This window comes from Pagrus major, chromosome 11 (genome assembly GCF_040436345.1).
Source record: "Pagrus major chromosome 11, Pma_NU_1.0".
In the NCBI taxonomy this organism is placed as follows: Eukaryota; Metazoa; Chordata; class Actinopteri; order Spariformes; family Sparidae; genus Pagrus; species Pagrus major.
Window position 1 is genome coordinate 19894666 of NC_133225.1, and position 27879 is coordinate 19922544.

At 45.5% G+C, this 27879-nt stretch overlaps 1 protein-coding gene across 1 annotated transcript in view; it reads left to right on the plus strand.

The window, feature by feature from the left end:
* Window positions 1-27879, plus strand: part of LOC141005000 (ephrin type-B receptor 3-like) — a 58536-nt gene that overhangs the window by 23730 nt on the left and 6927 nt on the right. The window contains exons 2-14 of the mRNA XM_073476729.1: window positions 6380-6444; window positions 11169-11841; window positions 15403-15558; window positions 16527-16862; window positions 19264-19388; window positions 20015-20177; window positions 20656-20764; window positions 22357-22421; window positions 22681-22803; window positions 24880-25127; window positions 25638-25853; window positions 26970-27119; window positions 27549-27748. Coding sequence (XP_073332830.1) covers window positions 6380-6444; window positions 11169-11841; window positions 15403-15558; window positions 16527-16862; window positions 19264-19388; window positions 20015-20177; window positions 20656-20764; window positions 22357-22421; window positions 22681-22803; window positions 24880-25127; window positions 25638-25853; window positions 26970-27119; window positions 27549-27748 — 2629 coding nt within the window. The remainder of the gene's footprint in view (window positions 1-6379; window positions 6445-11168; window positions 11842-15402; window positions 15559-16526; window positions 16863-19263; window positions 19389-20014; window positions 20178-20655; window positions 20765-22356; window positions 22422-22680; window positions 22804-24879; window positions 25128-25637; window positions 25854-26969; window positions 27120-27548; window positions 27749-27879) is intronic.

Consider the following 27879-nt stretch of genomic DNA (forward strand, 5'->3'; position numbering starts at 1 on the left):
TGCTCACACTTACACTATCGAGGGTTCCCATCGAACTTATCCAGAATTTGATTTTGAGGGTAATCTAAGGTGCTTGTGTCAGAGAGCAAGTAGCCAATAAAACAAGTGCTAATGGCTCACCCCCAGCTGTGAATGTGTGTGTTTGTGCGTGTATGTGCTATGTTGTCTGTGCTGTTGATGAAGGGCCTGTGACTTGTTCAATAGCAACCGAACACAGAGCCATTCAATGAACCCGTGGGACAATGCAGACAGCTGTGAAGGCCCGGGTCTCGGGCAGGGTGAGGGGTTGGGTGGTTAACTAGGAAGTAGAGGAAGAGAATGTGCACATTTACACACATAGAAAAGGAGTTCGGGGGACCTGTTGTTCATGGCTGCTCAGTTTTCAGCATTTCCATTAAATTCATTCAGAAAATATAGTTAATAGTGACTAACTTCCAGTGAAACAATTAGATAAGCTTCGATTGGTAAGTGAATATCATTAAAGTGACTAATCCAGAGAGGTACGTGGGTGAAAGCCACAATGACAACACAGTCAAGAGAGCAGACGCTCCAGTCTCAACCACTCAGTCACACGTACGATCAGTCATACCTACAGAGCATGACGCCGTTTTTAAAAGGCTGAATGTGCACACAAAATACACACACTTGGTCAAACACACACACGCTGACGCACATGTATTCACACACACACACACACAGGCACACCTGGTTTTGTAGACAGCTGCCCTGAGGGCTACCTGTTCGTCAGATCCTCTGTGCTTTGTAATTAGGGGAGTTAGTGAGAGAAGGAGAGAGAGAGAGGGAGGGGGAGAGAGAGGGAGGGGGAGAAAAGAGGGAGGGGGTTAAGACAAAGAGGCCCATTCCATCAGCAGTACAGGAACTGAACTAGACTTCATGAGCCCTTGAAAAAGGCAATACACCACTTGCTTGCAGCACACACACACACCCACACGCTCTCTCTCTCAAACACACACACACACACACACACACACGCTCTCTCTCTCTCAAACACACACACACACACAGCCACATATATGTAATTTCAAAAAGCAGCTGCACACGCTCACAATGTCCTCGTTTCCGCGATCAAAGCCCTTTCTTTTTCCATTTCTGCTCCTCCGCTCTGCTACCTCAAAGCCTCTGACAGAGAGAAACATGGTTGCATTTGTTTTTGTTTATTTATCACAAAGTGAGTGTCATCGGGTAGGAGCTGCTTGCCAGAAATTGCCTCCTCAGACAAGATGGGCCAAGCAGGGAGACAGACAAAAAAAAAGGGGCACACTGTTACAACCCAAACAGTATTCAGCCCCAAGGTATCTTTTGACGAGGGGAAAATAATTGAGGGCAGGGGCCCGGCGGCAAATGCAGAGGGTTAAGACTTGCGTTCATTAGACTCCCCCATGGGGAGAGATGATACAAAAAGTTAGTGGGAGAGGGAGAAAAAAAAATCAGAGGCGAGGAGAGAGAGGTAGAAAGGGAGCTTATTTCCTAGGCATCGACGGCGTAACCCTGTAAGCACACACACAGGACAAACCTCTTGTGTGACAGCCATTGTGGGATGACTGACAGTGAGTGGTTGCAGGGTGAAGTATGTGTGTGTGCATGTGTGTGTGTGTGTGTGTGTGTGCTGTTGGGGAAGGGGGAGGTTGGGTTTGTCCCAGGAGGCGAGTCCGTTCAGGAATTCCACAGAGGAATCACCTCCTTGGCCTGTCCATGTCGCAGCAACCAATTACCGTGACTGTGAGTGTGTGTGTGTGTGTGGGTGCTGAAGGGGAGGTCTCGCCATAAAATGGAGGGGACTTCTCCTAATCATCGCACTCTGGCCCCGCACAAAGGCAAAAAGGCTGCCCGGACCATTTGAATTTGAATAGCATCTCTCCTCCTGCTCTCTTTTTCCGCATCTCTCTTCCTCTTTCTCTGCCTCGTGACAAAAGCCGAGGCAACAAAGATAGCGCACAAAGCAATCAGGCTAATAGCGCTAATAAGTTGAGCGTGGGGTCCTCGCTCTCAATGTTGACACATTTCAGTGTTTCTGTGGCTAAACAGAGGCTCAAGTGTTTGGCAACCAGGCGGCATAGTATTTTAATGGAGTGGCTACCCCATGCCAGGTTGCCATGTGCTTGGTCTGTTTGACTGTAGAGGAGCACAACAAAAGCAGCTCGGAGAGGAGGTGGGGAGAAGATAATTAACTAGTGGAGAAGCCTGAAGGGAAGGATTTAGGGGAAGGAGTCATTAAGGGGTTTGAAGTTCTTTTTTTTTTTTTTTTTTTTAAACTTTTTCGAGCTGAAAACAAAATCCTGCTGTCATCATGTTTCAATAAGGCAGCAGTTAGCGCTAGCATGAGGAGAAGCTCATAGCAGGAAATCAAGCTAACAGGAAGCTATTGCGCAGACAAAAAGCTTTTGGTTAACATTTCAAACATTTCTGTAACGCCCATACCTCCACGGGTGTCGAGACATATCTTTTAGCCATCCCACCCCCCCTCCCAGGGTTTGCCTCAGCTATCTTTCAGTTGTCATCTGACGGGGTCACGCTGACAAAGACGAGCATGCTAAAAAGCTCAAAGTAGTCGCGGCGAGATCCAAGCTAAATCCCTCACCTGTCTGCTCCCTGCGTCCTGGAGACTTAGCCCCTGTGAAACGACTGCACATTCCTCTCTCTCAATAATAGCCTTTCTTCCCCTTTTCCTCTTTCTATCCTTCTCTTTTTTCTCTCTTTTAAGAAGTCTGCTTGTTTGAACAAAGAAATATTTTAAGAGGCTTGCAACTCTGGGTGCTGTGTGTGTGTGTTTGTGCGTGTGAAGCGTGAGTGTGTGTTGGATGCGGCCATAGGGACGAATGCTCCAGTGCCCTCCCCTGTTATTAGGCCTGCCCTGTCATTACAGGATTAGAGTGAAGGGGTTGGCTTTGCGTGTGTGTATGTGCGTGTATTTGCCTGAGATCTCTCCAAGCCTGTTTGGTATTCCTGCAAATGTTCTCACACAATCAGTTCGCAGAGAAAACAAATGTCACTGCCATTTATTCCCCACGTTTGTTATGCTAATCCCAGGTGCATTTGACCTCTATCATAAATAACACTTTTACTAAAGCGATCCTCAAGTTATTCAAACAGTGACTCGCTAATTGAATAGTCTTGGGAAGCGGTAGGAGGTTGAAAAACATTCCCCCGTACACCGCACGTCACATCCATCACGGCGCAGCGTGAAAACACAAGTACAGATATAGAAATCAGCAAGAAAAACGAGGGGGGAAGAGAAAGAGCAAAATGGCAAGAGAAAAGAGGTCAAATGTATGGCTTCCCAGCGGAGAGAGCGAGTAGTTAGAGGAAGTGCGTGATAAAAAGGGGGTAGAGGATGAGAAAGAGATGGAGATGGGGAAACAATGGGGAATTGGAGCCATCATTTCACAGGGATGATGAGAAAGAGATTGAAAATGGATGAGAAAAAAGTGAGAGTGCATGCGAGGAAGATGGATTAAACAGCCCGGTGCATCTGTGTCTCCTGATCCAGTGCTCCCTCCCACATCTGCATGCTTCACTCTCGCTCTCTGTGCTTTATTGCAGTAAATTTGCATCTTCATTTGCCTGATTTCCTCTGTTTGCTCTTTTTTTCCCCCGCTCCAACCTACAACCGGTCCCTCCTCTCGTTTTACACGTAAGCGTGAAGTGAAACGTATGAAGCTTAAAGGCAAACAAACTTTGTGTGTACAGAGGAGGGTCTTATACTCACAAGGTGGTTGCTTCTCCCTCAACTCGTCCTTCTGGTTTTCTTTTCCGCCTATTCTTCTTTTTTCTCTCTCTCGCCTGGGCCCATTAGGCAAGCTGCCAGCATGGTCTTAAAGGCTTTAAAAAAAAAAACACCTTTCTCTTTATTAATGTGGCTTACCCTGCCCCTCTCTCATCCTGTATCATCCGGAAAGCACAAGTTTGTTGGTTTGGTGCATTAAAATGGTTGCGTTGTGCGTATTTTACGGTTTGCTTTGTTTAGTGTGTTTTTTCTGTGACTGTGCAGGTGTCTGAATTTGCTGTACGGTCATGAAAAGTGCAGTGTGCTTCCGTTGTCGGGTGTGTTATTCACACACACACACACACACACACACACACACACACACACACACACACACACAAACATGGTGTGCATAGACAAATGAGCATATAATAGCCAACCACATGCACACACTGAGGGAGAGGGAGCGGCCGGGTTAGGTCGGGGTCATTCAGTGCTTTTGCTCTGGCCCATTGACTCAGGATTGGTGCTCCACTTTGGGCACAATGCAGGGCTTTGCACCAAACACGCACACACAATTACCTTTCCTACACACATACGCACATAAACACATCCACACACACACGCACACACACAAGCACTGAGGTTAAACAATGCAGATGCATCGAGAAGGGAAGGGTTACTGCTGCACATGCACTACCGAATGACCAACTGCCTAAACCACTGAGTCAGGCTGCACAGCTGGGTGTGTGTGTGTGTGTGTATGTGTGTGTGTTTTGCATATCGCTCTTTATGCTCTGGTTCATTCTCTCTCATCTCCTCTTCCCTCTTTGACTCTCCCGGTCTGTCATTGTGTTTCAACGTGTTGTCATTTTCAGCAAGGTCAGCTCTAATGACAAGCCAATGTACCATACACAAGGCCCAGTCATAACAATAAACACCAAGCAGCAGGGGTGTATCATTTCCACCGCACCGGCTTTACCTCACTGCATAGCTGTAGGTAACATTTCCCAAATCACAAACTGTCACGGTGTGAGTCAGGGGAAGTCCCGCAGCTAATGTGCACTGACACAGTTTCTGAGATGAAAACACTGGTAGGCCCTTATTTGCTCAAGTGACAAATGTGCTCATTGCATCTGGTTATAAAAAAAAAGAGCTCTTTGCAAAAGCAGACTGCATTCATGATCCATTTTAAAGCACTTCCGCTATCAGAACACAGAAAATATTGTTGGCTGACAGGAGAGAAAAGGAAAGGAGTGTTTGTGACAAAGGTTTGCGAGCTGAGAGACAGTTCTCTGAACAGTGACACTTCCAGACCATTTTGCCTGAGGCCAACAAGCCGAAGCTACATTTGAAATTTGATTGTTTTTTTTGCGCAGGGAGGCAGGAACCTTTTTGGAAGTCATGTAGGCACGTACACATGTCAGAGACGGTGTCACTCAAAGCGTGAGGGGGTGGAATTCAATGGGAATTCCCAGCTGCAGGAGCATGTCCTCTCTACAGAGCCAGACATAATTCACAACAGGTCTTAGAGTTCGAGGGTGTTTGCATTTGTCACTGCTGGTGCTCTTGAATGCAGCGGTGATGGCAGCAGGTATTTGGAGAAAGGATGGTGAAATCCTAGAGCTTACTCTTTTATTTTGCTCCCAGGTCCCAGCTTACCGGCTGAGTTTTTTTTCAAAGGATGAAAGAGGGAGAACCTCAGAGATGGTGGCAGAGTAGCAAAGTCAGACATCTTCAGGTTCCTCTCCTGCACCTGAACATCTCACACTTCCTTCCATGACCGGGGACAGTGCAGGCTCCCTTTCTCACACTACCGTTTCATCATCTTTTACTATCTTGTAGAACAGCACAGCGGTTGAGATAATAACGGTGGCTGCATACTGCGCCCTGAGCGCCAGGTAGTAAAAGATTCGACATTTATAGTCCTCTTTCCCCTGCTCAAAGCCGGCATCTCACAGTAGAAACAAGAGAGTGGAAAGTGGCGAGGAGGAAAGGGTTTTTGTGTGCATGTGTGCGTCGAGAGACAGGCGTTAAAGGAAGGCAAACTTGAAGTATTGACAGAAAGTGAATCCAATTGAAGTGTATTGACCTCCGTTCTGCCCAAGAGCTCCTCTTTTGTGACCCCTCACTTTATAACCCGCTCTCCATTCAAGCCTTCTGTTGGGTTATATATCTTGTGGAGTTTTACAACCTGTTACTTATCAAGTGTGTGTGAGTGTCTCGCAGCGCCCTGTGGGAAGCGGAACTGTTTTCTCAGTGAGACCCGCCGTTGTTTCCTTTCCCCTGTATAAAAGCAAACGTCTAATTGAGACTAATTAGCCAGACAAGGAGGCTGCAATAAAATGTCACACAATACCTCACAGATCACCCACCTAGATCTCTGTCTCGCTCTCCCGCTGTCTCCCGGTCTTCCTGTCACATGCGGGCATACAGTACGCCTTTGTCTAATTGAATCTAATATCGCTCAGAGCCCGCGCTTTCTGTCGCTGAGTAATTCACCCTGTTATCTGAGAACAAATTTGGTCAATGCGTCTTATCTCGTCCACAGAACAAGTTTTATGACACTGTTGTAAAGCTATTGAAAGTTTTCTATTGATCTCCTCCGTCCCTCTTTGTCTGACCTGGTTGTTTTCTTTCTGCTTGTGTTTACAGAGACGCTGATGGACACGAAGTGGGCCACGACAGAATTAGCCTGGACTGCCCACCCTGAGACCGGGGTGAGTTTACCGAGCAGTGTGTGTGTTTGCCTGTCTTTTGTGGAGTACGACTGATTCATTAATAGAGATACAGACATAGAAGAGATAATTGTGCACCCAAAATAACTGCATGACTCTCGGAAGTCAGAGATTCCTCGGCACTTTCATCAGCAAATCACTCAGCAGGATATGTTTTAGGGTTCAACAGGATGCGCCTCTTAGTGAGCAGAAAAAGATACACTGCAATCCAATTTCACCGACCCGCCCAGTCACAGATGTTCCCTTCCTTTTGCCTCACTGCACTTAAAACATGTGAAAAACGCCAGCTTCCTCATGAACTAACCTCTTAAACGCTGAAATATTTCTTGGCCGTGACCCGTTGCACGCCCAGGCATCCAAATCTACCACACACAAAGTGCAAGTGACAGCCTCGTCTTGCTTTCCCATGTGGTCTCCACAAAGGCCTAAAGAGGAGCAGAAAGAGTCTTGACCCCTCCTCAGCGATACTTCAAAGACCCCCGGCACTCCTCCCATCGCCTTTGTGTGGCCCTCTGACTTGGCCCTTGTGTTTTGAAAGTCGGGGCCCCCATTTTTTTTATATTTTGTTTTTTTGCAGGGAGATTCCACCCCAGCTGTTGGAAGTCGCCCACCCTTGGTATTCTCCACCTTCCTTTTACTTCCAAGTAACTAAGCACTAATGAAGCCAGACACAGTAGCCACCTCAGCCGCAACAATCAGGAGGGAAAAACCCCCTTCACAGCCTTTCGTGCCCTCCTCCCATCCGTCCATCTTCCTTCGCCTCCCTCTCCCCCCCCCTCCTCATTAAGCGACAATACGGCAGCGATGCTCCCACCGGCCCCGTGCAGAATGGCACAGGAACCAAAAAAAAAACGCCTCCCCGTTCCTTTTCCAAGCAAAACCCTCAACAGATGCTCCTTTTCAAGATGTATACATACAGTGGAGAGCCATTTGCACTCCAGATTTCCCACATTACCACCCCAAAGCCTGGAAATGAGTTTCTCCACTGCCTTTTTGTTTCATGTTTTGCAGCAGAATGTGCCACAGACGGTGGTTGTCCCGGAGTTATCTCTCCACCCTTTATGTTTCTCCTCCTTTTATTTTTCTCTCACACAAAAAAGTCAATCCTCTCTGTTGACTTCTTTTTGTCTTTATGCACAATGTATCATCCGTGTGTTTGTTTCTATGCTTTTGGGGTCCTCGCAGCTCGTTTTGGTTACGGGTAATGAGCGTTTAAGAGGAACGGATACAGTGGCTGAGAGGACAAACAAAGAAAAAATACTGAGAGAGGCTAGGAGGAAAGGGGAGAGCGGTGAGACTGAGATTAAGTAAAAATCCAGTCCATACAGATAGAGGCAGACGGCATATGAGGGAGAGAGAAAAAAAATCAATTTCTAAGAAAAAAAATCTTTGAAATAAACCCACTCCAAAACAGACTCCGCACTCTCTCCCCGGGATGCTGTCCAGCCAAGTCTGAGTCACAGCATCTCTGTCTTGCACAACACATACAGATAAAGCAGCAGACATACAGCTACAAACAGGGAACATAAGCTGTGTCTATTTGTGACAATGAACCCAGAGACAATCGGCGTATAGGTGCCACTATTAATGACACCACTCTCGGTGTAAAAGCTAGGTGTGAAAGCCATTTGTGAATTTCATTTCTGTAAGAGCTGGTTCAATTATTGATATAGGCCTTCACACACCATGTTGTGTGTGTGCGTGTTCTTAGTGTACTGTGGTATGTGGATTTCTCAGTCACACTGTCTCCATTTGTCTGTATGGCCCGTAGCATGTCTGTATTCAGGTGTGTGTGTGTCTGTGTGCATGTCAACACCTATCACAGGCTGCACTTGTCTTCTTGCTTAGATTTCCAATTTTCTCTACATCTCCCGCTATTTTGTGTTTTTTTGCCCATATACCATATCATTTATCTTCCAAACCAGATGGGTGATGGAGGGGGAATTCCACTTTATAGCAGGGCTCCTCTCAGACATGGAATGACACCCACAGGGTTTTCCATAACCTTACACTGGTAACAATATACAAAGTTAGTCAGCTTGTGGAGATAATAACCATTGTTAGTGTCTCACTGCCTGCTTCACAGACCCCCTGCATGCTAAAACATGTTATGAACAAGCTAAAATGTCCTTAAAGTAAGCCTTGGGGAGCTTATTCATACTAACAACAAACAGACAAGTAAAAGCAAACTAATTGCCAGCACTGAGCCTGTTAGAGCCGCATTTCAGTTAAAGTAATAATACTAGTCCATCTAATACCTTTTTACACCAAAGTTAGCATGTAGGGGTTCAAAAATAGGCAACTGATTGATCACAGACACACTGAAAAACATACAGTAGAAAGCAACATGGAGGCCAGTCACAATGTTATGGTCGTCCTCTTTTTTATGTCCTTTACTTCATCTCCCTTTCAAACTAAACACTGACTGATTTGTGGCCGAGATGACAGACGCATATCATAGCATCGTGCCAGAAAGGGGCGCAAATAAGCGTGTCCATCTGGGTGTCATGTTCCCATCACTGCCAATCAGAGCTGAAACTGACAGATACTCATGACTACTGCAGAGTCATTTGACCGAGGGCTGAATGCAGGTTGTACCCTTTCCCACTGAGGAGAAAAGCCAGATGTTAGTCGCTCAGTGTGAAAGAGGTTAAAGTTGGCATCAGGATTGCTAATGTTCACCATAAATTCAAGCCTGAAGAATGAAAAAGAAGTATTGAAATCTTCAAGACCTCCTTCAGCATAACCTGCTTTCTTACTCTATACTCACATTAGTAGTTTTGCCAAAATGTTGCAAAAACATATTTTTCCAGCAGCGCTTTGGACCTTCAAGTTGGGCGATCGTGCGTCACAGAGACCATTGTTCATTGTCATCTGAAAGTAAAATGTAGAGCTTTGATTGGAAAGGACGAAGAGAAAACGGAGTGGATCGCAAATCTTGCATAACGATTCATCTTGTTGGAAATCGATGCCGAGAAACTTGACCCTTTTTCACATGACCTACTTAATTCATTCAGGCTTGGTAAGCAGGCGCTCAGAGTGTTTGGCCGCTGGTGCGTGTCTCGGGGGGGATGACCTCTCTCTAAACACACGCATACCAAAACAGAGACACACACCAACACACATATACTGAAACAAATTGAGAACACACTCAGGCAGAAAGACTCACACATTTAAGCAAACACACACAACCTCATACACACACACACACACCCACCCACAAACACTTGGCTGCATTGCTCTTTTGCAGTGGGTGATTTATTACACTAAACTAAATACCCATTGACACTTCATGCTTTTAGCCGTCTCATTGACCTGGCTGGCGATTATCGATTTCCCTCTGGTCGCTTCCTTCTCTCCCGCTCTCGTCAGGCCATCGTTTTAATGCCACGGCCGAGCTACGCCCATTCTCCCTCTCTGCCTCATGGCCTCCAGGGTCTTGGATGAATTGCCTTGTCTCCACCACATCCATATCACAGCCTTAATTAAGATGCTCACAGCTCAAATGGAAACAACTGGCTCTGGAGAACAAATTGGTGCCTTTATGCCAGAGTTTCGAGACAGTCAAATGTTCTGCCGCAAACTTCGGTCCCGGGAGTGCAACCATAGACATTTAATTTTATTATGGATGTGTCTTGGCATTTAAATTGGCAGGAGGGGGTGAGTGATGTGAAAGACCATCCTGTAATCAGAAGGTCACAGGTTCAAGCTCATGGATTTAGGTAGCAAGTCCAAAAACAGCCATGCAAAGAAGTACAGACTCTTATTCCTTTGTCTACTTTTTGTAAGTTCTGTTTAATTTCCCTCCTCATTGTCTTTTAAATGATTTAATGCATTGCCATGCCTTATGCAAAACACTTTGAATTGCCTTTGAATTTGAAAGGTGCTATGCAAATAAACTTGCCAGGCCTTGGATTAGCTACAAAATAAATGCACTCAGTTTTGTCTGATAGGAAAAGGGGAGCAGATCCCTCAGCACACACTCGCACGCACAAAGATATATTATACACACAGGAATCGCTATTTGAAGTAAAATGATTTAATCGCGGTGTCCTCATTCGAGATTGAAAAATGCATTAGATTACAGTGTCTCGCAGCAAAGCTTTCAGTCTAGTTTGCTTGCGCTCACTTAATGAAGCTGGTAATCAAAGTTTAGAAAATTTAATCCCATTTTATCCAGAGTAATTCACCCCCTGGGTACCGTAGTAGCATTGAAAGATGTAGAGGAGTGTAAAAACAGAAAAGCATGAAGGTTAACCGACGCCTTTTCCCCGTCTTTATTAGAGGACGTTGCGATCATTGCTCTGTAATTGAAGCGTAATTGGTTGTGAAGCAATGTGGCTGCTACTCCCAAACAGATATGAGGTAAACATGCTGTGGTGGCTCTGGTGGCGAGGAGGTGACAGGTTGCTGTAATTGTGATGAATCTGCAGTCCTTGTCCCTGGCTTTTCGCTACACTAACCAGTGATGAAAGGCGTAGCATGGCAAAGGCAAGGGAATGTAATTGAAAACACCCCACAAGCAATGAAAAAAACACCCATGCTTCTTTCTCTCTAGGTCTTAACCTCTGCCCTTTTTTTTTCATTCTTTCTTCATCATGCAAAGTGACTGAATGTAGCAAGGTGCAATGTAGTATCTGTCAAAGTTATCAACAAACATTTACAGCCTCTAACCGGTTTATGTTTCTCTTCTACTCACCTTTCAGTGGGAAGAGGTGAGCGGCTACGATGACGCCATGAACCCCATCAGGACGTACCAAGTCTGCAATGTCCGTGAGCTCAACCAGAATAACTGGCTACGCAGTGACTTCATCCCACGAAAGGACGTGCTGCGTGTATATGTGGAGATGAAATTCACAGTGCGCGATTGCAACAGCATTCCTAACATCCCAGGATCCTGCAAAGAGACCTTCAACCTCTTCTACTACGAGTCCGACTCAGACTCAGCCACAGCCACCAGCCCTTTCTGGATGGAGAACCCTTACGTGAAGGTGGACACTATCGCCCCAGATGAGAGCTTTTCCATGCTTGAGTCTGGACGGGTAAACACAAAAGTCCGAAGTTTCGGGCCGTTGTCCAAAGCTGGGTTCTACTTGGCCTTCCAGGACCTTGGCGCTTGCATGTCGCTCATCTCAGTTAGGGTCTTTTATAAAAAGTGCTCCACCACCATTGCCAACTTTGCCGTTTTCCCAGAGACGGCAACTGGGGCTGAGGCAACTTCCTTGGTCATTGCGCCAGGAACTTGTGTCCCCAACGCCCTGGAGGTGTCCGTGCCACTGAAGCTTTATTGCAATGGGGATGGCGAGTGGATGGTTCCTGTAGGAGCCTGCACCTGCTCGGCCGGTTTTGAACCAGCCATGAAAGAAACCCAATGTCAAGGTGAGTGTTTTCACAACAGATATTTCAGGTCAGTCCTGGACTTTATTACTCAGTGTTTGTGATCTTTAATCTAGAAGGTTAGAGAGACATACTTGAATAGTGTACGCAAGGTTTAAGCCCTGTGTTGGCCTGAGCAAGTCAGTGATTTTTTACAAACAGAGCAGCGAGTTATTTTGTAGCTTAATCCACAGTCTTACCTTCCTGGAAGATGACGGCTGGGTTGGGGGGGATTTCCCTATGGCGATCAATAATGTATCACATTATTTCTGCTGCGAAAAGTTGCATTTGCATTTTAGGCACAGAGTATCTGATGGTTCTATGCTGAGTGAATTACAATGAGTGAGTAGAAAGGGGTCAGAGTCTTGCTGAAGGACGATTCGTCTGGACATGGACACACACTGATTGTTGGCGAGATTGACTGGGTATTGTGTCGGCCACAGGTTACTGCCTCTATCACTAGATTGCCCAGCTGCCATGTTATTATGAGCCATTTATTTGCCTTGTATTCTTTGACACATTAATCCAAGGTAGAATAACACACACTCAATGATAATGCCAGCGGGCGGCTGTTCACTTCTCTGACCTCACTTTTGCCTGGCAGCTGCTCGCTGAATAAATGGAAATGCGGGAGAGGCTGTCCGTCTCCTAGAGCTGGGAGGCTCTGTGATGGTTTCAGGTCTGATGGAAAACATGACGGGTTCACAGAGGTTGAGAGCAAGGTGAATTTAAACAGCAAGGTCTCGGCTAAAATGGAGTGCAGGTGACAGCGGGAGGAGAGGGGAGGATAAATGGAAAATGTGTGTGTGTGTTGAGGGGTACGGGGGCGTAAAATTAGGCTTAGGATGCGTGGGTCAAATGGAGACTACAGAGAGAGAAAGAGAGAGAGAGAGAGAGAGAGAGAGAGAGAGCGAAGCTGGCAGGGTTATTGATCAGTAGGATAGAGTTTGAGGTGTCTGTGCATGAACAGTTTATGTATGGTTCGCCAGTTATCCTCGCTTGGCTGGGCTCGTTCATACCTTTTGTTCACCCGTACTGGTGATCAGGAGAGTAAGCGAGTACTTTAGACTGGCAGCTTCTGGTAGCCCTTAAATATTCAATGTGTGCTCAACTTTAGAAGGGCAGTGTGTATGTTATGTGTGTGAGAGGCCATTGTAAATCTAAAGCATGGTGTGTGCGTGTGTGGTTAGAAACTCATTTGTTTGTTCCTGGCAGCTCAAGGTTAAAGCCCTGGTGACCGGGCCCTGATAAAATGTTCTCTAATCAAGCTTCGCTGGGAACCACAAGGGATAAATCTCCCTTTCTGTTTCTTCTTCCTCTTGTCTTCCCACATCGCCTCTCCTCAGGTCCACTCCATACTCATCTATTTGCCATGACTCTTCCTTTTTCTCTGCTTTTCCGTCCTAATTCCAACACGCAGCATCTCCTCCAGCTCCCCTCCTCTGCACTACCTCTCATTCTCCTCCTGAATCTGAAGGCCGTTGCTCTCATTAATACCCCACCAGTGTTACAGTAAGGGTGTCTGCATTAATATTAATCGATGAGCCCCCCCCCCTTTTTTTTTGCCTTTCCACTCGTTTGCTGCACATTTTTCCGCCCCGATATTCTTTACTTTTTTTCTTCATGCTCCACACTTTCCAATTTCAGCATACATTCTAATCAGTTCCTTAAGCTCTATGTTCTGCATGAGAGGATAAGACACAGGGGAGTGGGGAAGAGGGGGGAAAAAGTGCCTGCAGGATTAGCATTTTCTATGCCTCCACCTCTTCCACCTCTCCCTCCCCTTTTCTCTCGCCCCTTGTCTCTCTTTCTTCCTCATTCTTTAGTTGTTTCCTCTGAGGGGAAAATGGATAAAAGTAAGAGGATGACCCCTTTACTCACTGGAAGTGATTGATCAGCACTTTCAGCCCTTTCCTGAAAAAAAAAGCTACTTTTAATGAGAATGCTCCCTCGACATCTTTCGTTAGGCGAACTTTCGTTCAAAAACCAATAGTCATCCCTTGCGAGTTGAGAAATAGCTTGAAGTTTACATGAACTTAAATGATCTTGCATGGGTCATGACTGCAAGCTGAAGAAGGTGTTCTCTCACCTGCTAAAACTCGAGGTCGTTTCTTATCTGTTTATCAAGCAGTACTTCCTGTTTGCCAGTGGTGTGGATGACTCTGATTAATGGTGGAAGAACAAATACACTCAGTGCTAATGTACACGGTGCAGTCAACTGGTGGTTTTGTGCTAATATTGAACTTTGAGAAACGAGAAAGCAGCAGGGAGCAGGAAGTGCTCTGCTGTAGATTTGACCTCCAACCTCGGTTGTTTTCGACCGGGAGCGAAAAGCAAACACAGGAGCTGTGGTGATAATTATCATTCAGAGGGACAAACACGGCAGCGTGTCCTTGACATTGACGAGCTAACGCACTAGTGGGTCAGCTAATCAACTGGCCCCTGTAAACTTTGCCTGTCTCACCTGCTCTCGCCTTTTTTTTTATTAAGCACTGCGGCAAACTCATTCATCTTTTAACGAGACAGTTTATCAAAGATATGGAGTCTGCCAAAGGGTTCTGGATCACAGTGCCGCTGTCAGTGTTTCCCTATTCGTCTGCAACTTATCACCTGAGTTATAAACGTCCAAACGGCTGCTATAAATGGAGGCAGGGCATTGACAAAGGCTAGCAGTGTTTTCATCTGATTAACTAGGCTTTGCTAATGAACAACCAGTTTAGGTACAACTATATTGAGGTCAGTTCTACATAGGTTTGCACAGGGAGTGATCTTAAAGAGAGTGATGCAGACATTTTTTTTGAGAAAAGCCTCTTTACTCTTGAGCACACTGAAGTTACTTGAGGCCAGGATGGTGTGTGTGTGTGTGTGTGTGTGTGTGTGTGGACAGTGGTGCACACACTCACGTTTGTGTACACATCAGCATATGTTATGTGTGCCTCTCTGATTCTCTGTGTGTATGTTTATATGTATTTCATAAAAGACTGAATTCAGATGAAAGCAACATGCCAGCGTCTTGACTCTGAGGGTCGTGTATGTAATTTGGGTTGACAAGTCTCTTTGTGTGAGCATGGGTTTATGCAAACAGCTACATGCTGCTCAAATACCCCTCTCCCTTTCCATTGCAGTTCGTTGAAAATGAACTCTCTGTAAGTGAGGGTAAAGGGGAACATGTGGGGTTGGGGGGGAACAAAAACAAATCATGTGCACATGCACACATGTACATAAACAAACACATGCTAAACACATCAAATGAGACGTTTGAGTCATTTTTTTACCAGTGAGCTGGAACAGTGTTTCAAATGCAGGGAATGTGACCATAAAATTATCCGCTATAGTTAAGACATTACATCCTGCTGTGAACGCTTGCATGCTAAAGCTAGGGATTAGGGTAAAATTTTGTATTTTCATTCCAGAAGGAGAGTGGCCGACTGCCCATTTGGAAAATGTGACTCACACAGATCTAATATAAATGAAGCAAAAATAGTTCAAACTAAAAATGTAGCATTCAAATCCTTCAACTGCTCCACAGCCACTTTCTAAACCATATTTCTCTTTTGCCATCAGCTTGCAGCCCGGGCACCTTCAAGTCCAAACAGGGAGAAAGCTTCTGCCTGCCCTGCCCAGCCAACAGCCGTGCCAGCTCAGGGGCGTCCAGCGTTTGCTCCTGTCGAAATGGTTACTACCGCTCAGACACAGATTCTCCAGACTCCCCCTGCACCAGTAAGTAAAGGCTGCTTTTAATTGACTGTATCACATCTGCAAGTTTCAAAGTGAAAAAGAGAAATGCTACTACTGCCATCCTTTTGACGAAACCTGTAAAAAAAACAGAAATAGGTTTATACCTCATACTCTGACAGTGATCAAATGAATTGGTAGCCATCTCTCTTTGAATCGTGCCCTCAGCAGCTGATAAAAGCCCCTGGGAGCACGTTCCCATCACACCACATGGTTGGCAAACATTCTGCTTGCTTTGCCAGTGTTATCCACAACTTTATCATCAAACCCCTCCCCCGCCTCTCCATGAAGTCTATCTGTTCTCAATGCTGACACCCCTTTACAGACAGGCAGTGGAGGAATTTTTCCTGCAGCAGTGCCTTCGTTAAGAGCAAACGCGCATACGCAGGAGCTAATTCATTCGCTACTGAAGAGAGAAGAAGATCCTTTTTTCTGTTGCTGGGTTGGGGGGCTGATTCTCCCACAGTGCAGTGAGAGATAAGGCTCCGGTAATTGGATAAGAATTGCCAAGGCTCTGCCAATAGTTTGTCTCGTTCGTCCCCCCCAGCATTTTGCGCACACACACAAGCAGACACACAGTGGAAATGAGCATGCAATTCAAATTTGAACTCCTGTCCCCCTTTTTTTTTTCTGAAGAACTGCTGGAAGAACAGTCTCTTGTTATGTGGGGAAAAAATGGTCTTGTAAATGCATGAAAAATGTACTAATACCACAGCACAAGGGAAATTCTTGGGTCATGAATTGCGTTGATAGTAGCTATGGAATAATGAATGTTTGTGTGTATAATGATATGTAAACTGTGTTTTGCAATATAAATCTGTGTCTATTGTCAGCATGTCTCTGTGCTGTCACCAAGGCAAATTTATTTACACCTATTGTGCATGGAGATTAAATTCATTCTCATTCCAAACCTATTTTCCTCATCTCATCCACACTTTGCCTTCCTTCCACAGCTGTTCCTTCTGCGCCGCGCAATGTCATCTCAATTGTGAACGAAACCTCACTTGTGCTGGAGTGGAGCGATCCTCGTGACTTGGGAAGCCGTGACGACATCTTCTACAACGTCATCTGTAAGAAGTGCCTGCCTGAGCGGGGAATGTGCTCGCGATGTGACGACAACGTCGACATCTCGCCACGCCACCTCGGTCTGACCCAGCGTCGCGTGGCCGTCCGTAACCTGCAAGCGCACACACAGTACAGCTTTGAGATCCAGGCGGTCAACGGTGTGTCCAACAAGAGCCCCTACACACCTCAATTCTCGACTGTGAACATCACCACAAATCAGGCCGGTAAGTACAGCTGCAGCCTCGTGGCTACATGTCAAAGATCAATCCCGAACTTGTAGGCGCTGCCAACTTTCAAAGATTGGGGAAAGACACAAAGACAATGTCAGAGAGTATGTTCTGTTTTTAAGAAGTAGGGATCAATTTCTTGTATGCATGTAGGAGTACGTTACATATTTTCCCTTTGAAAAGGGATTGAGAAGGAAGACATTCTTCTGAATGAGCTTAGAAAAGGACCTTTTTCACACGCCCACACCCTGCTCTGTACTAACACTGCTGCAAATAGCAATAGCGAGGCAGTGTGTATTCAAAGTGTTGAACCCTCAGTATTCTAGCTGCCCACTGCTTCCAACCCACCGCTCCTCCAGCCCACAGTAACAACAGTAACTAGGCCAATATAGCAATCAGTGCTGAAATGAAATTTTATTGGTTCAGAAGACTCAATCCCAGCTGATAAAGAATAACTAAGGGTAGTAATTAAAAGCTGCATGTGGTCCTTATAACAAGATGTGCGTGTAAATTAAATGTCAGGGTTTATGATTTTGAATTAAAATAATAGGAGAAGTGAACAAGTTGGTCAGTGGGTAGACGGATACAGTAGATAATTTTTAGTTTAGTTTAGCTGGTTCAGGTTACCTTAAATGAACTCAGTACATCTCAGTGCCATTGAGCTTACTCTACACTTCTGTTCTTAAGTTGGTCTCTTTGTTGAGGATCTCCTGGGGCTCATAAGTTGTGCCTTGGATGTGTTTAGTCGCTATGTTAAACTTCTGCAGGCTGTGACAACACCAAGGATTATCCCTAGGTCCTTTCAAAATCATCTCTGTCGTCTCTCCATGGCCTTGTCCTCCTCACCTCTAACCTAGTCTTCCTGCTTCTAAAAGTTTAAGGAATGCCTTCTGTTTGTGGATCGAGGACCCAAAGGTCCCCAAGTGAAGGCCTTATTGTTTTATGAGGGGTCCAGCAATGGGCTGACAGGGACCACTGTCCATCCTCGGGTGCTTGAGCTCAGTTGGGCAGATAAAGAGAGGTGAAAGGAAAGGAGGGGGCAACAGAGCATCAACTGTGATCAGATTATCCCCTGGTGTAGTCCCAAGACCATCCCTGCATGTGCATTCACCTTTTAAGAAGCAAAATAAATACTAGGGCGGTGATAAGCCCTGGAGGCCACCTCCATGGTTACTGCAACGTCTTCTCCCAGAGGAGGGCCCCTAATCCCCTGGCTGGAGTAACCAGGGGATCTGTCTAGGAAGCATTGTCTTCTGGGGGAGAAAGAGAGATGTGGAGGGACTGGGCGGATGGGGCTGCCATGGGAGGGAATAAGGCAGGTTTGAAGAGAGAGAGAAACAGAAGGATGTCTGGCCCGAAACACAGGCAGCAGAGGGAGAAAGGAAATGCAAGGACCTCCCCCTTCAAAGAACTAAAAACTGGGGATTAAAAAGCTTAAAGGAAGCGAGGAAGAAAGAGCACCGAGACAGAGCAGAGATGGAGGTATACAGTGATGAAAAGTGAAGATGGAAAGTGAAGAGCTGAAGAGGACAGGGGAAATGAACGGAGGTAATTGTGGGAGTACAGGAACAAGCAAGGAACTTTATGAAGAGAAGGTATCACTGGAGATAGACAGTTGAAGTTATGAAACAAAAGTAATGGAGTAGACTGGGAGGAGTGAGTGAGTCAGAGGTGCAGAACAAGCCTGAACTTAGAAAAGAGGAAAGAGAGACAGGGAGGCAGACACACACTTGGCCATTAATAGACATATGTGAACACAGCATGAAAAGCTCAGGTGGGTGGAGTGCAAGTGTGTTTTAAACTCTTATGTGAGAGTGAAGAGTAATGCACGCATGTCTATTTGTGTAATTGTGTGCCCATTATGTAAATGGTGTAATCTATATAGGGTGCACACATTTGCTGGTTTGGTAACAGACCATGTACGCGCTGTGAATAATGCTTATGATTTCTTACAAAAGAAGGCTACAAACAGAGAAAAACATGGCTTCCTCTAAAGTTTGGAGCAAAAGGGCATCAATAGTTCAGCAAGCGGTTAAAAGTGTGACAAGTCGACATCTGTATGTGTGTGCTTGTTTCTAAGCTTGCCAACAGTTGGTGTATGGTGGGGGAACTGCATGTACCAGAGACTTATCCATCAGTTTTGCAATGTGATTCTCTTGTCACAGGAGAATTAGACATCCCCTCTCGCTCCCCGAGGACTCTGGGTGGGAGAATTTGAGCATTAGTGGGGAATGGTTCTGCATACTAACTATTAGCCAAAGCTTTGCACAAAGCCCACAGCCTAAGACTTTGTGTTTGGGCTTCTGTGGACACACAAAGGGCATAGAGCTTGAAAAGACATAAAACAGAAAAACGATAAATAAAGCGGATTTTCCTTTATTTGTTTTGCCCTGTGCAGCTCCGTCTGCAGTGCCCACAGTTCACCTGATGGCGGCCTCGGCGAGCACCATGAGCCTGTCCTGGCTGCCTCCAGAGAAACCCAACGGAATCATTCTGGATTATGAGATTAAGTACCATGAGAAGGTAAGCAGCAATGTAAGTCAACGCCTCTAATTCAATCCAATTTCATTGACTTGCATGGTCTCTGTTTCATCTGTGTTTCTGTAAATGTGCAAAACAATGCCTCTGCTGATAAACACATGGTTGCAGTGAGGCAAGTCACCATTTCCAATATTAGCTTGTGTGATCATCCTCCCCTACTTATTCCCCTCTTTACATTCCTCTATCCCGTCTTCCTTTTTCTTTCTCTCCTCTCAATCCTTTCCCATATTTCTATTATGCTCTGCCCTTTTCTGTACCCCTAATTCCATCTCTCTCTCTTGCCCTCCCTCATATCCCCCATCCTTTCTCAATCTATGCATTAGAAAGTTTCTGTTTTTTCCAGGGGCCCAGAGGGCTGTGATTTGCCTCTGGGAGAGAACAAAGGGATTCAGTGTATAGCAGCTCTGTTTGTTGTCTTGTCGTTCGCCGGTCGGATTAACACACCGGCTTCAATCTGTCTCTCTTCATTTCTCTCTCTTGCTCTTGTCTCCATATTTTTCTCAGCCGTCTGTATGGATAGATTGGTCAGGCATGTCAGGGAGTTTAGAGCATCAGAAGGGGGTGATGAATGGTATTGTTTTCATCACTGACTGTCTTTGTCTCTGCAGGATCAGGGTGAGGCCATCGCCCATACCATGACTGCCCAACGGAGCAATGCCCGAATTGAAGGCCTCAGGGCTGGTACGCCCTATGTGGTGCAGGTCCGTGCCCGAACTGTGGCCGGTTACGGCCGTTACAGCAGCCCGGCCGACTTCAGCACCAACCTGCAAAGTACGTTACCCTTGTACCTACTTCATTACCAAGGGATATATTGAGATATTTGTGGCTTAGCAGCAGTACCTCTATAATAGTGCTGTGCATAAGCTTCTGAGCATAATGGAGGCTCAAAAGCTTAAAGAGCCAGAAGCTGCAAGGCCTATTTTTCATGTGAAATCCTTGTAGAGAAATTGACTTATGATAAGGTGACAATCTACCATTTCATCAGTCAAGGTATCACCTTCGCTCTTAGTCCACACTATACAAATTAAGAAGACAAAGTCAAATAACTGAATAGTCTACATAAAAGCATTTATTGGTTGCACATTATTTTCTTGGCTTGATACTGCCTGAAGAACACAAGGGCATGCTTTACAGAACAGAACAGACAGAGTGGCACAGCCTTCAGCTACACAAATGGATTGCAGCTAGTGTGGGTGAATGTTTGTGACAAGTTCTCCAAGTAACCACTTTCTCTCCTCTGCCCCTAAAGCTGACCCTCCAAAGTCATGGCAAGAGAAGCTGCCACTCATCGTGGGATCAGCCACCACCGCCTTGGTCTTCATCATTGCAGTTGTGGTCATCGCTATTGTCTGCCTCAGGTCAGAATAAAACTCCTTAACCATGCTCTCAAAAAGTCAGAGCGCATGAAAGATGAGCATGAGCAACTTAGGTAGCAATGGTTAATGGCAGTGTGGCGAAACACTTCTGCACCGACAAATGTACTTTTGTCTGGCCTAGTCTATGAGGACTTAAAGAAGCATTTGTGGAAAGTAGTTTTTCCGTCAAGATGAAAAAAAACTGAGATAGCTTCAAATGTCAACTTTGTTTGCATGTCCTCCAAACCACAACAGTCCCAGTGGATTGCTCTGCCACCTGTGAGGCCACTGAATGCCAGATTAGCCTTCTGAATCTGTGAGTAGTAAACAGCTTTGGCCAAAATGCTACTTTGCTCGCTGGACACAGCGTGGTGGAGCAGCTGCTGGGCCTGATAGGCCTGCCCTCATGGCCCAGCACTCAGAATCAACTGTGCGGTTGCCCGACCACAAAGAACCCAGATGCGCCCCTGTCTGCTGGGTCCAATTGACTGGGAGGATGCGAGCTGCTGCTCAGACCTTTCAAAAAGTCTGACACTGCATCAGCTGGGTCTAACCACACTCATTTATCCTTATACCACTCATTTGTCAAGCAGCAAATGCAGTACGTGTGTGTATATATGTGTGTGAAAGGTTGGCACCCACCGCTGACTGGCGCCCACTGGGCTCCCTCCACAAGCTAGTTCAGGCAGTGGCTGACAAGCGTGGGCATCGGTCACGCTAGACTGAATAATAATCTCCCTGGCTCCCCCTCCTCTCCTTCTCCCGCCTGCCTCTTCGTTCTCTTCTATTTTCACACCGCTACATTGTGTCTCTCTTAGGGTCTTGGCTTAGTCGCTGCTCAGACTGCCACAGAAGAAGAAGAAAAAAATAGTAATAATACAAAACACTGAGCTTCGGCATATTTCGGAACCGAATTAGAATTTGAAATAAGATGCAAATCACCATCGGGTATTATTGCCCTGGTTACTGGTTAGACAACAAAGGAAGCACATTAACATGTAATTTCAACCACCCAGCCCCCTCGCTCTGTCATCGTCTTTGTGCCCCCCCTCCGGTGCAGAAGGGACACATGCAGGAAGATGAGAATACAGAAACAGAGACACATGGGTAAAAGAGAAAAAAGACAGAGGAGAAATGGCTGAAAAACAGAGAGTCCATAAGAGGGAAATAAGAGGCAGACTGAATTGAAATGAACAGTGTGATGTCTGTAGGGCAAGGAAGGCGAGATAGCTGAGCTTGCTGTTTGAGTCTGCTTTTGTCTCAACTGCTCATTTTGGTGGCACCAAGAGTGAATGGCTCTCACTTGCTTTTTCAAACAATGGTATGATATCCTTTTGTTTAGTCTCTCGTTACAGTCCCCAGGATGAATCATTTCACCACCAGACATTGATCCAATCTTTATCTACAGCGTATCCCTCGCCTCCAATGCAAAAAAAACCAACACATCTTCACCAAGACACACTGTAGTGTGGCTGCATCTCTTCAGACATTATTAAGGATCTATTTTCCCCTCATGCCTTTGTTCCTTCCCAGCATTTGCACCATGCTGTGTGGTGTCCACGTGACTCAGTTTGTCTTTTCATCTTTCTCAACAGAAAGCAGAGAAATGGTTCAGAGTCGGAGTACACAGAGAAACTGCAGCAGTACAGTAAGTCTCTTTGCTGAGATGCGCCTCCTTATTGCATTATTCTCATTCTAACAGCAGTGTCCCTGTATACCAACCAAGCAATGACTGAGCATCATCAACCACTAGCTCAAACAACATGAACTGGCTTGACCATCTAGTGCAAAAATAAATTATTAGAAAGGATCTCGCTTTGATCTATACTTGTGTTTTCAGAACTTCATATAGCAAAAACTGAAATTTTGTTTTACGGCATAAATTCACTTTCCTGTTCTTGCCACTGAATCCCCAATAGTAACGCCGGGAATGAAGGTCTACATTGACCCCTTCACCTATGAGGACCCCAATGAGGCGGTGCGCGAATTCGCCAAGGAGATCGACGTCTCCTGCGTGAAGATCGAGGAGGTCATTGGCGCAGGTAACCCACCAAAGCTCCTGAGCTACAGGGGGAAGACTGCTAGTCACCTCCAGGCCATACCGTTAGAGGACTTCACACCAAGCGGTACTTTCACTCAATTCATCACTGGCCCTCTCCTTGCTCCCCTCCTCTCCCACACTCGTCACCTCTTAGAAACCCCTTTCAATATTGTTAGAGATGTCTCCACCACTCTCCTGTGTTTATAAGCATTACTAGATACAGTATGTCCTCTTTAGGTTAGCGTGATTCACAGTCCTAGCACCTCACATTGTTTACCACGCCATGTGCATTTAGAGTAGCTGTATACCTTTTGTATGGTGGATTATCATTTGTCTTAAAAACAGAGCCCAATCCTGGAACTAGAGACAATTTGTGTAAAGACATGTATTTAGTTTAAATAAAAATGAAACAGCAGTAATTTCTAATTGATTTAAAATCTCCTTGGATCTAATGGAAGCAGCATTTGGACAATGCCAGCCCCATACAGACATAGTTTATTTCTCTAGGGGACATTTTAATCCTGTGCGAGTGCATGTGTTAGTGGTTTTTCTCTTATCTCTCCCAGTATTAATTACAGCACCATTGTTTTTTGGCACGGTTGATGGCCTTCCTTTTTTTTTTCCAATGCAGATAGACTCGTTGTGTTTTTAGATGTATTAGGTCATGAAGTTCCCCATTTTATATTTCCAGTCCCAATTTTAAATCTCAGCAGTCATTTGCATTTGAGTTCTGCGGGGTGATATAATTTCACACAACCCCATTATTTGGTTTCTGATATACTGTTGTTATTGAAAATCCATGTGGATATTTTGGTTATGGCTATCTTACAGCCCGGGGAATGTGTTGTGTTCTTCAGAGCAATTTCTGTCACTAAGGAGCAGGCTAATACTGGTCTCCTGCACCCCACTGAAATATTAATCCCGTCTGGATGGGGCGTAAAATATTAAAAGTTTCTAGTCCAGGATTGGCCGTCTCTGACCCTGCCCACTTGTCCTCAGAACCTCTTTACTAAAGAGGGCTTCTACTGGATCACTATATTTGACCCATGTTCCTAGCACTTCAATTATGTGCCCCCTCCTTTAGAAACCCTCCCCAACATTTGATGTTGTAGATAGCAAAATATTTTATGTATTTGATATATTTGATAGTAATATCTTTGCTCAAAAGCTGCAGGACTGTGCCAAGTGAGGTTGATTTTCTTAGCATTGTATCTGAGCCAAAATGGAGGACGTTGTGATGGCAGAGATGGGAGTTCCTACTACTGCTTCTGCTACTACCATTACTACTGCTACTACTACTACAACAACAGCTCTTCTACTGCTGAGGCTACTACTTGAAACCCGTCGCTTCCCAGCATTCGCCTCAAAGTGACGAACCCTCAACCCCTGTCTCCCCTGTCCCCCTCCCCTCCTCTACCCCCTTCCTCAATCCATCCCTCCATTTCTCCATCCCCCGCCCCCCTGACTTCCCGCCACTTAATCACTTGTGCACCCATGTTGACACACATCGCTCTCATCGCCTAATTTGTCTTGCATTCTTGCACACGCTTGGTGTAGACTCTAAACGTAAAGCGTCCACAACCCCAAGAACCCCCAAGCTTCTGTCTCCACCTATCTCCTCTTCCTGCGCCCGCTTCGCCAGCCACTCCGAAGCTTAGCACCACCCCCCTGATCCTCACTCCCTTCCTCCTCTATCCCCCTGAACTCCTCTCACCCTGTCGCCATACTTTACCCATTTTTTTGTGCAATTTTTCAACTCTACATCTTCTCACATTTCATCATCATGCCTCACACTCGACATGATGTATCCTATAATCCGTAGCTTAACAGCATAAAGTCACTGTATGCTCCCCCTATCACCACCACCCCTTCACACTGGCCTGGAGTCCTGGCTTCTCTTGCAGTCCCCCCTGTCCCACCCCTCCTGCTACCCTTCCCTGGCTCCTTGGTTCTAACCAGTTAACTGTTCCCCTCTCCCTTCTTTTCCCCCACTCTCCTCCACTCTTCCGTCATTCCTCTCTCCCCTCTCTCTCTCCTTTTTGCTGTTTCTCTGGCTGTCTCACCTGGGCTCTCGCAGGAGAGTTTGGGGAGGTGTGCCGTGGTCGCCTCAAGCTGCCCGGGCGCCGGGAGATCATCGTAGCCATCAAGACTCTCAAGGTGGGCTACACTGACCGCCAGAGGAGAGACTTCCTGTCTGAGGCTTCCATCATGGGCCAGTTCGACCACCCCAACATTATCCGTCTGGAAGGCGTGGTCACCAAGAGCCGGCCAGTGATGATTGTGACCGAGTTCATGGAGAACGGAGCGCTGGACTCTTTCCTAAGGGTGAGGAAACAAGGACACACAAGAACAGTTCTTACATCAGCTACTCCCTGCAAAACATGTCTTTGTGATTTTATCAATAATGCAACATTTAGAAATCCAAAGCCTATCCAAATCTGCTTGATCTTGCTTTTAGTTATCTCACTTTCTTTGGAGCCATATAATGTCTTCTAAAGCTCTGCAACAGAGCCCACAATGGATACCTGACAAATGCTGCATTCAGGCAGTTGGTGGCATTTACAAAGAGCTCAGTCTCCAATGAATCCCTGCCTCAAAGTCACATTATACATTGTCTGCCAGAGAAAGGGGAGTGATACAAGGGGATAGAGAGAAGAGAGGAATGGGGGATGGATAGAAAAGAGCAGGACGTAATAGTATAAAGTGATAGAAGATGAAAGATGCAGGTTATAGGAACAATAAAGATAGTTAAAAAGGAGACGACATATTCTTCTGATACTGCAACCTTGATCTACAATAACATTTTTTCTGTCATTATTTCTCCTCCTTTTCCAGCTCAATGACGGGCAGTTCACAGTCATCCAGCTGGTCGGCATGCTGCGTGGAATCGCAGCAGGAATGAAGTACCTGTCAGACATGAACTACGTGCACAGAGACTTGGCTGCCCGGAACATATTGGTCAACAGTAATCTGGTGTGTAAGGTGTCTGATTTTGGCCTCTCTCGTTTCCTCGAGGACGACCCTACGGACCCCACCTACACCAGCTCCCTGGTGAGTCAGGATGTAAATGTGTGAATGTGTTTGTGTTAAGTGTGCTCATGTTTGAGATCAATGTTTAAAGGTGCTACATGTAATGTTTCAACATCAATACATCACTAATGCGTTAATTTTAGCCAGAAAAAGTTTGAGTGTATTCAGAACATAGATCTGTGTCAAGCCTATTCCCATATGACATGAACATTTTTGGTAGTTTTTTCCTCTCACTGTGTATGACAGGTGCAGGTGGGAAAAATAAGAACAGTTGAAAGAATGGACTAAGGCAAATATTTTGCAGTTAAATCAATGTTTATGACTGAATTATTTTTACTTCCACATGTTTCCGCTTGTTGGTTGGAACAGAAATTTTTACAAGATCTTTAGCCGACTAATTAATGAAATGTCCTTTCACATGATACAACTCGTAGAATTGGCATCGCAGGTTAAGGCGCATAAGAAACGGCCCTTTGAGAGTGAATATAATTGTCATAAATGAACAAGAGCTCTGGTATAAAGATAGACAGCCTCCTCTGGCCTTTATTCTGAAGTTTATTGTGTGTGCCTCTGGGCTGTTGGCATGTCAAAACAGGAAAAGAGTTGTCTTCTTTCGATGCAAACCAGCTAAGGGATAGAAGAAATGTTTAAGGCTGATTGAAAAGTCACTTTCAACATGTATATCTTAGTGAAGACACCTAGAGCAATGTCAGGAAGGATGAGGGAAATTATGCTGACAGGAGGAAATGGTATTAATTGTCAAGTGTTTTTTAATTTGAGAGACACTTCAGCGTCTACTCCAATCACCTCGCCTATAGTTCAATCAGAATAATAGATATATGAAAAAGATTCCATGATGGTGATGTATTGATGTAGAAAAATACAGCTTGTAGCACATTAAATGTTCTTATACCCTCATGTGTTCGTACATATCATTTACTGTAACCGTGTGACTAACCTTTTGTGTACGTACGTGGCTTTCGGGTTCTACAGCATGCACCCAAGTGTTGTGCATCAATGTTTCCCTTAGCCGGTGTTTTTCTCACCCTCTCTCTTCCTCTTGTATGTGTGTGATTCCGTGTTTGTGCTCCATCCCTCCAGTATTTCATGCTCACCTACTCATTCGCATATCCACAGGGAGGAAAAATCCCCATTCGCTGGACGGCTCCGGAGGCCATTGCCTACAGGAAGTTCACCTCAGCCAGCGATGTGTGGAGCTACGGCATTGTCATGTGGGAAGTGATGTCGTACGGCGAGCGGCCGTACTGGGACATGAGCAATCAAGATGTAAGTTGATATTTTTTTTCACCATAATAAGATAAAATCATACTATATATATTGATAATTTTAAAGATTATATTTTGCTGAAATATCCAACATTAAACAGGAGCATTATGCAGTCGGAGATATAAATGTAGATGTTTAAAATTGTAATAGTTTTCAACCACTTTTGCTTCACTGTCCACAAGCTATTTTCCACCCACACCTACCACTCAAAGCTAATCTTTCTCTGGCCCTTATTTCTATGGATTCCCTAAAGCCCTTTTTCCTGTTTATCTCTGACTCTCACATCATTTCCCACATTCATCCTCTTCCATCCTCCCTCACTTGCTCTTTCCATCGACCCGTCTCTCTCTCCTTGAGTTGTCCATCCTCCCTCTACACCATACCCTGCGATTAGAGAGTGATTGTGATTTCTCTGTCACCCCTCCTCAGGTGATAAATGCCGTGGAGCAGGACTATCGACTGCCCCCACCCATGGACTGCCCCACAGCACTGCACCAGCTCATGTTGGACTGCTGGGTGAAAGAGAGGAACCTGCGACCCAAATTCACCCAGATTGTGGCCACGCTGGATAAGCTTATCCGCAATGCTGCCAGCCTCAAGGTGGTCACCAACAGCACACAGTCCACTGGGTAAGCTGTCATATTATGATGTAAAAATGTGTTGGTCACCTTAAATTCAGAATCAGCATGAAAGCCCTGTCAAGCCAAGCTTATAAGCAGATGTGGAAGCCATTTCTCTCAGTTTACCTGGAGGTTATTAG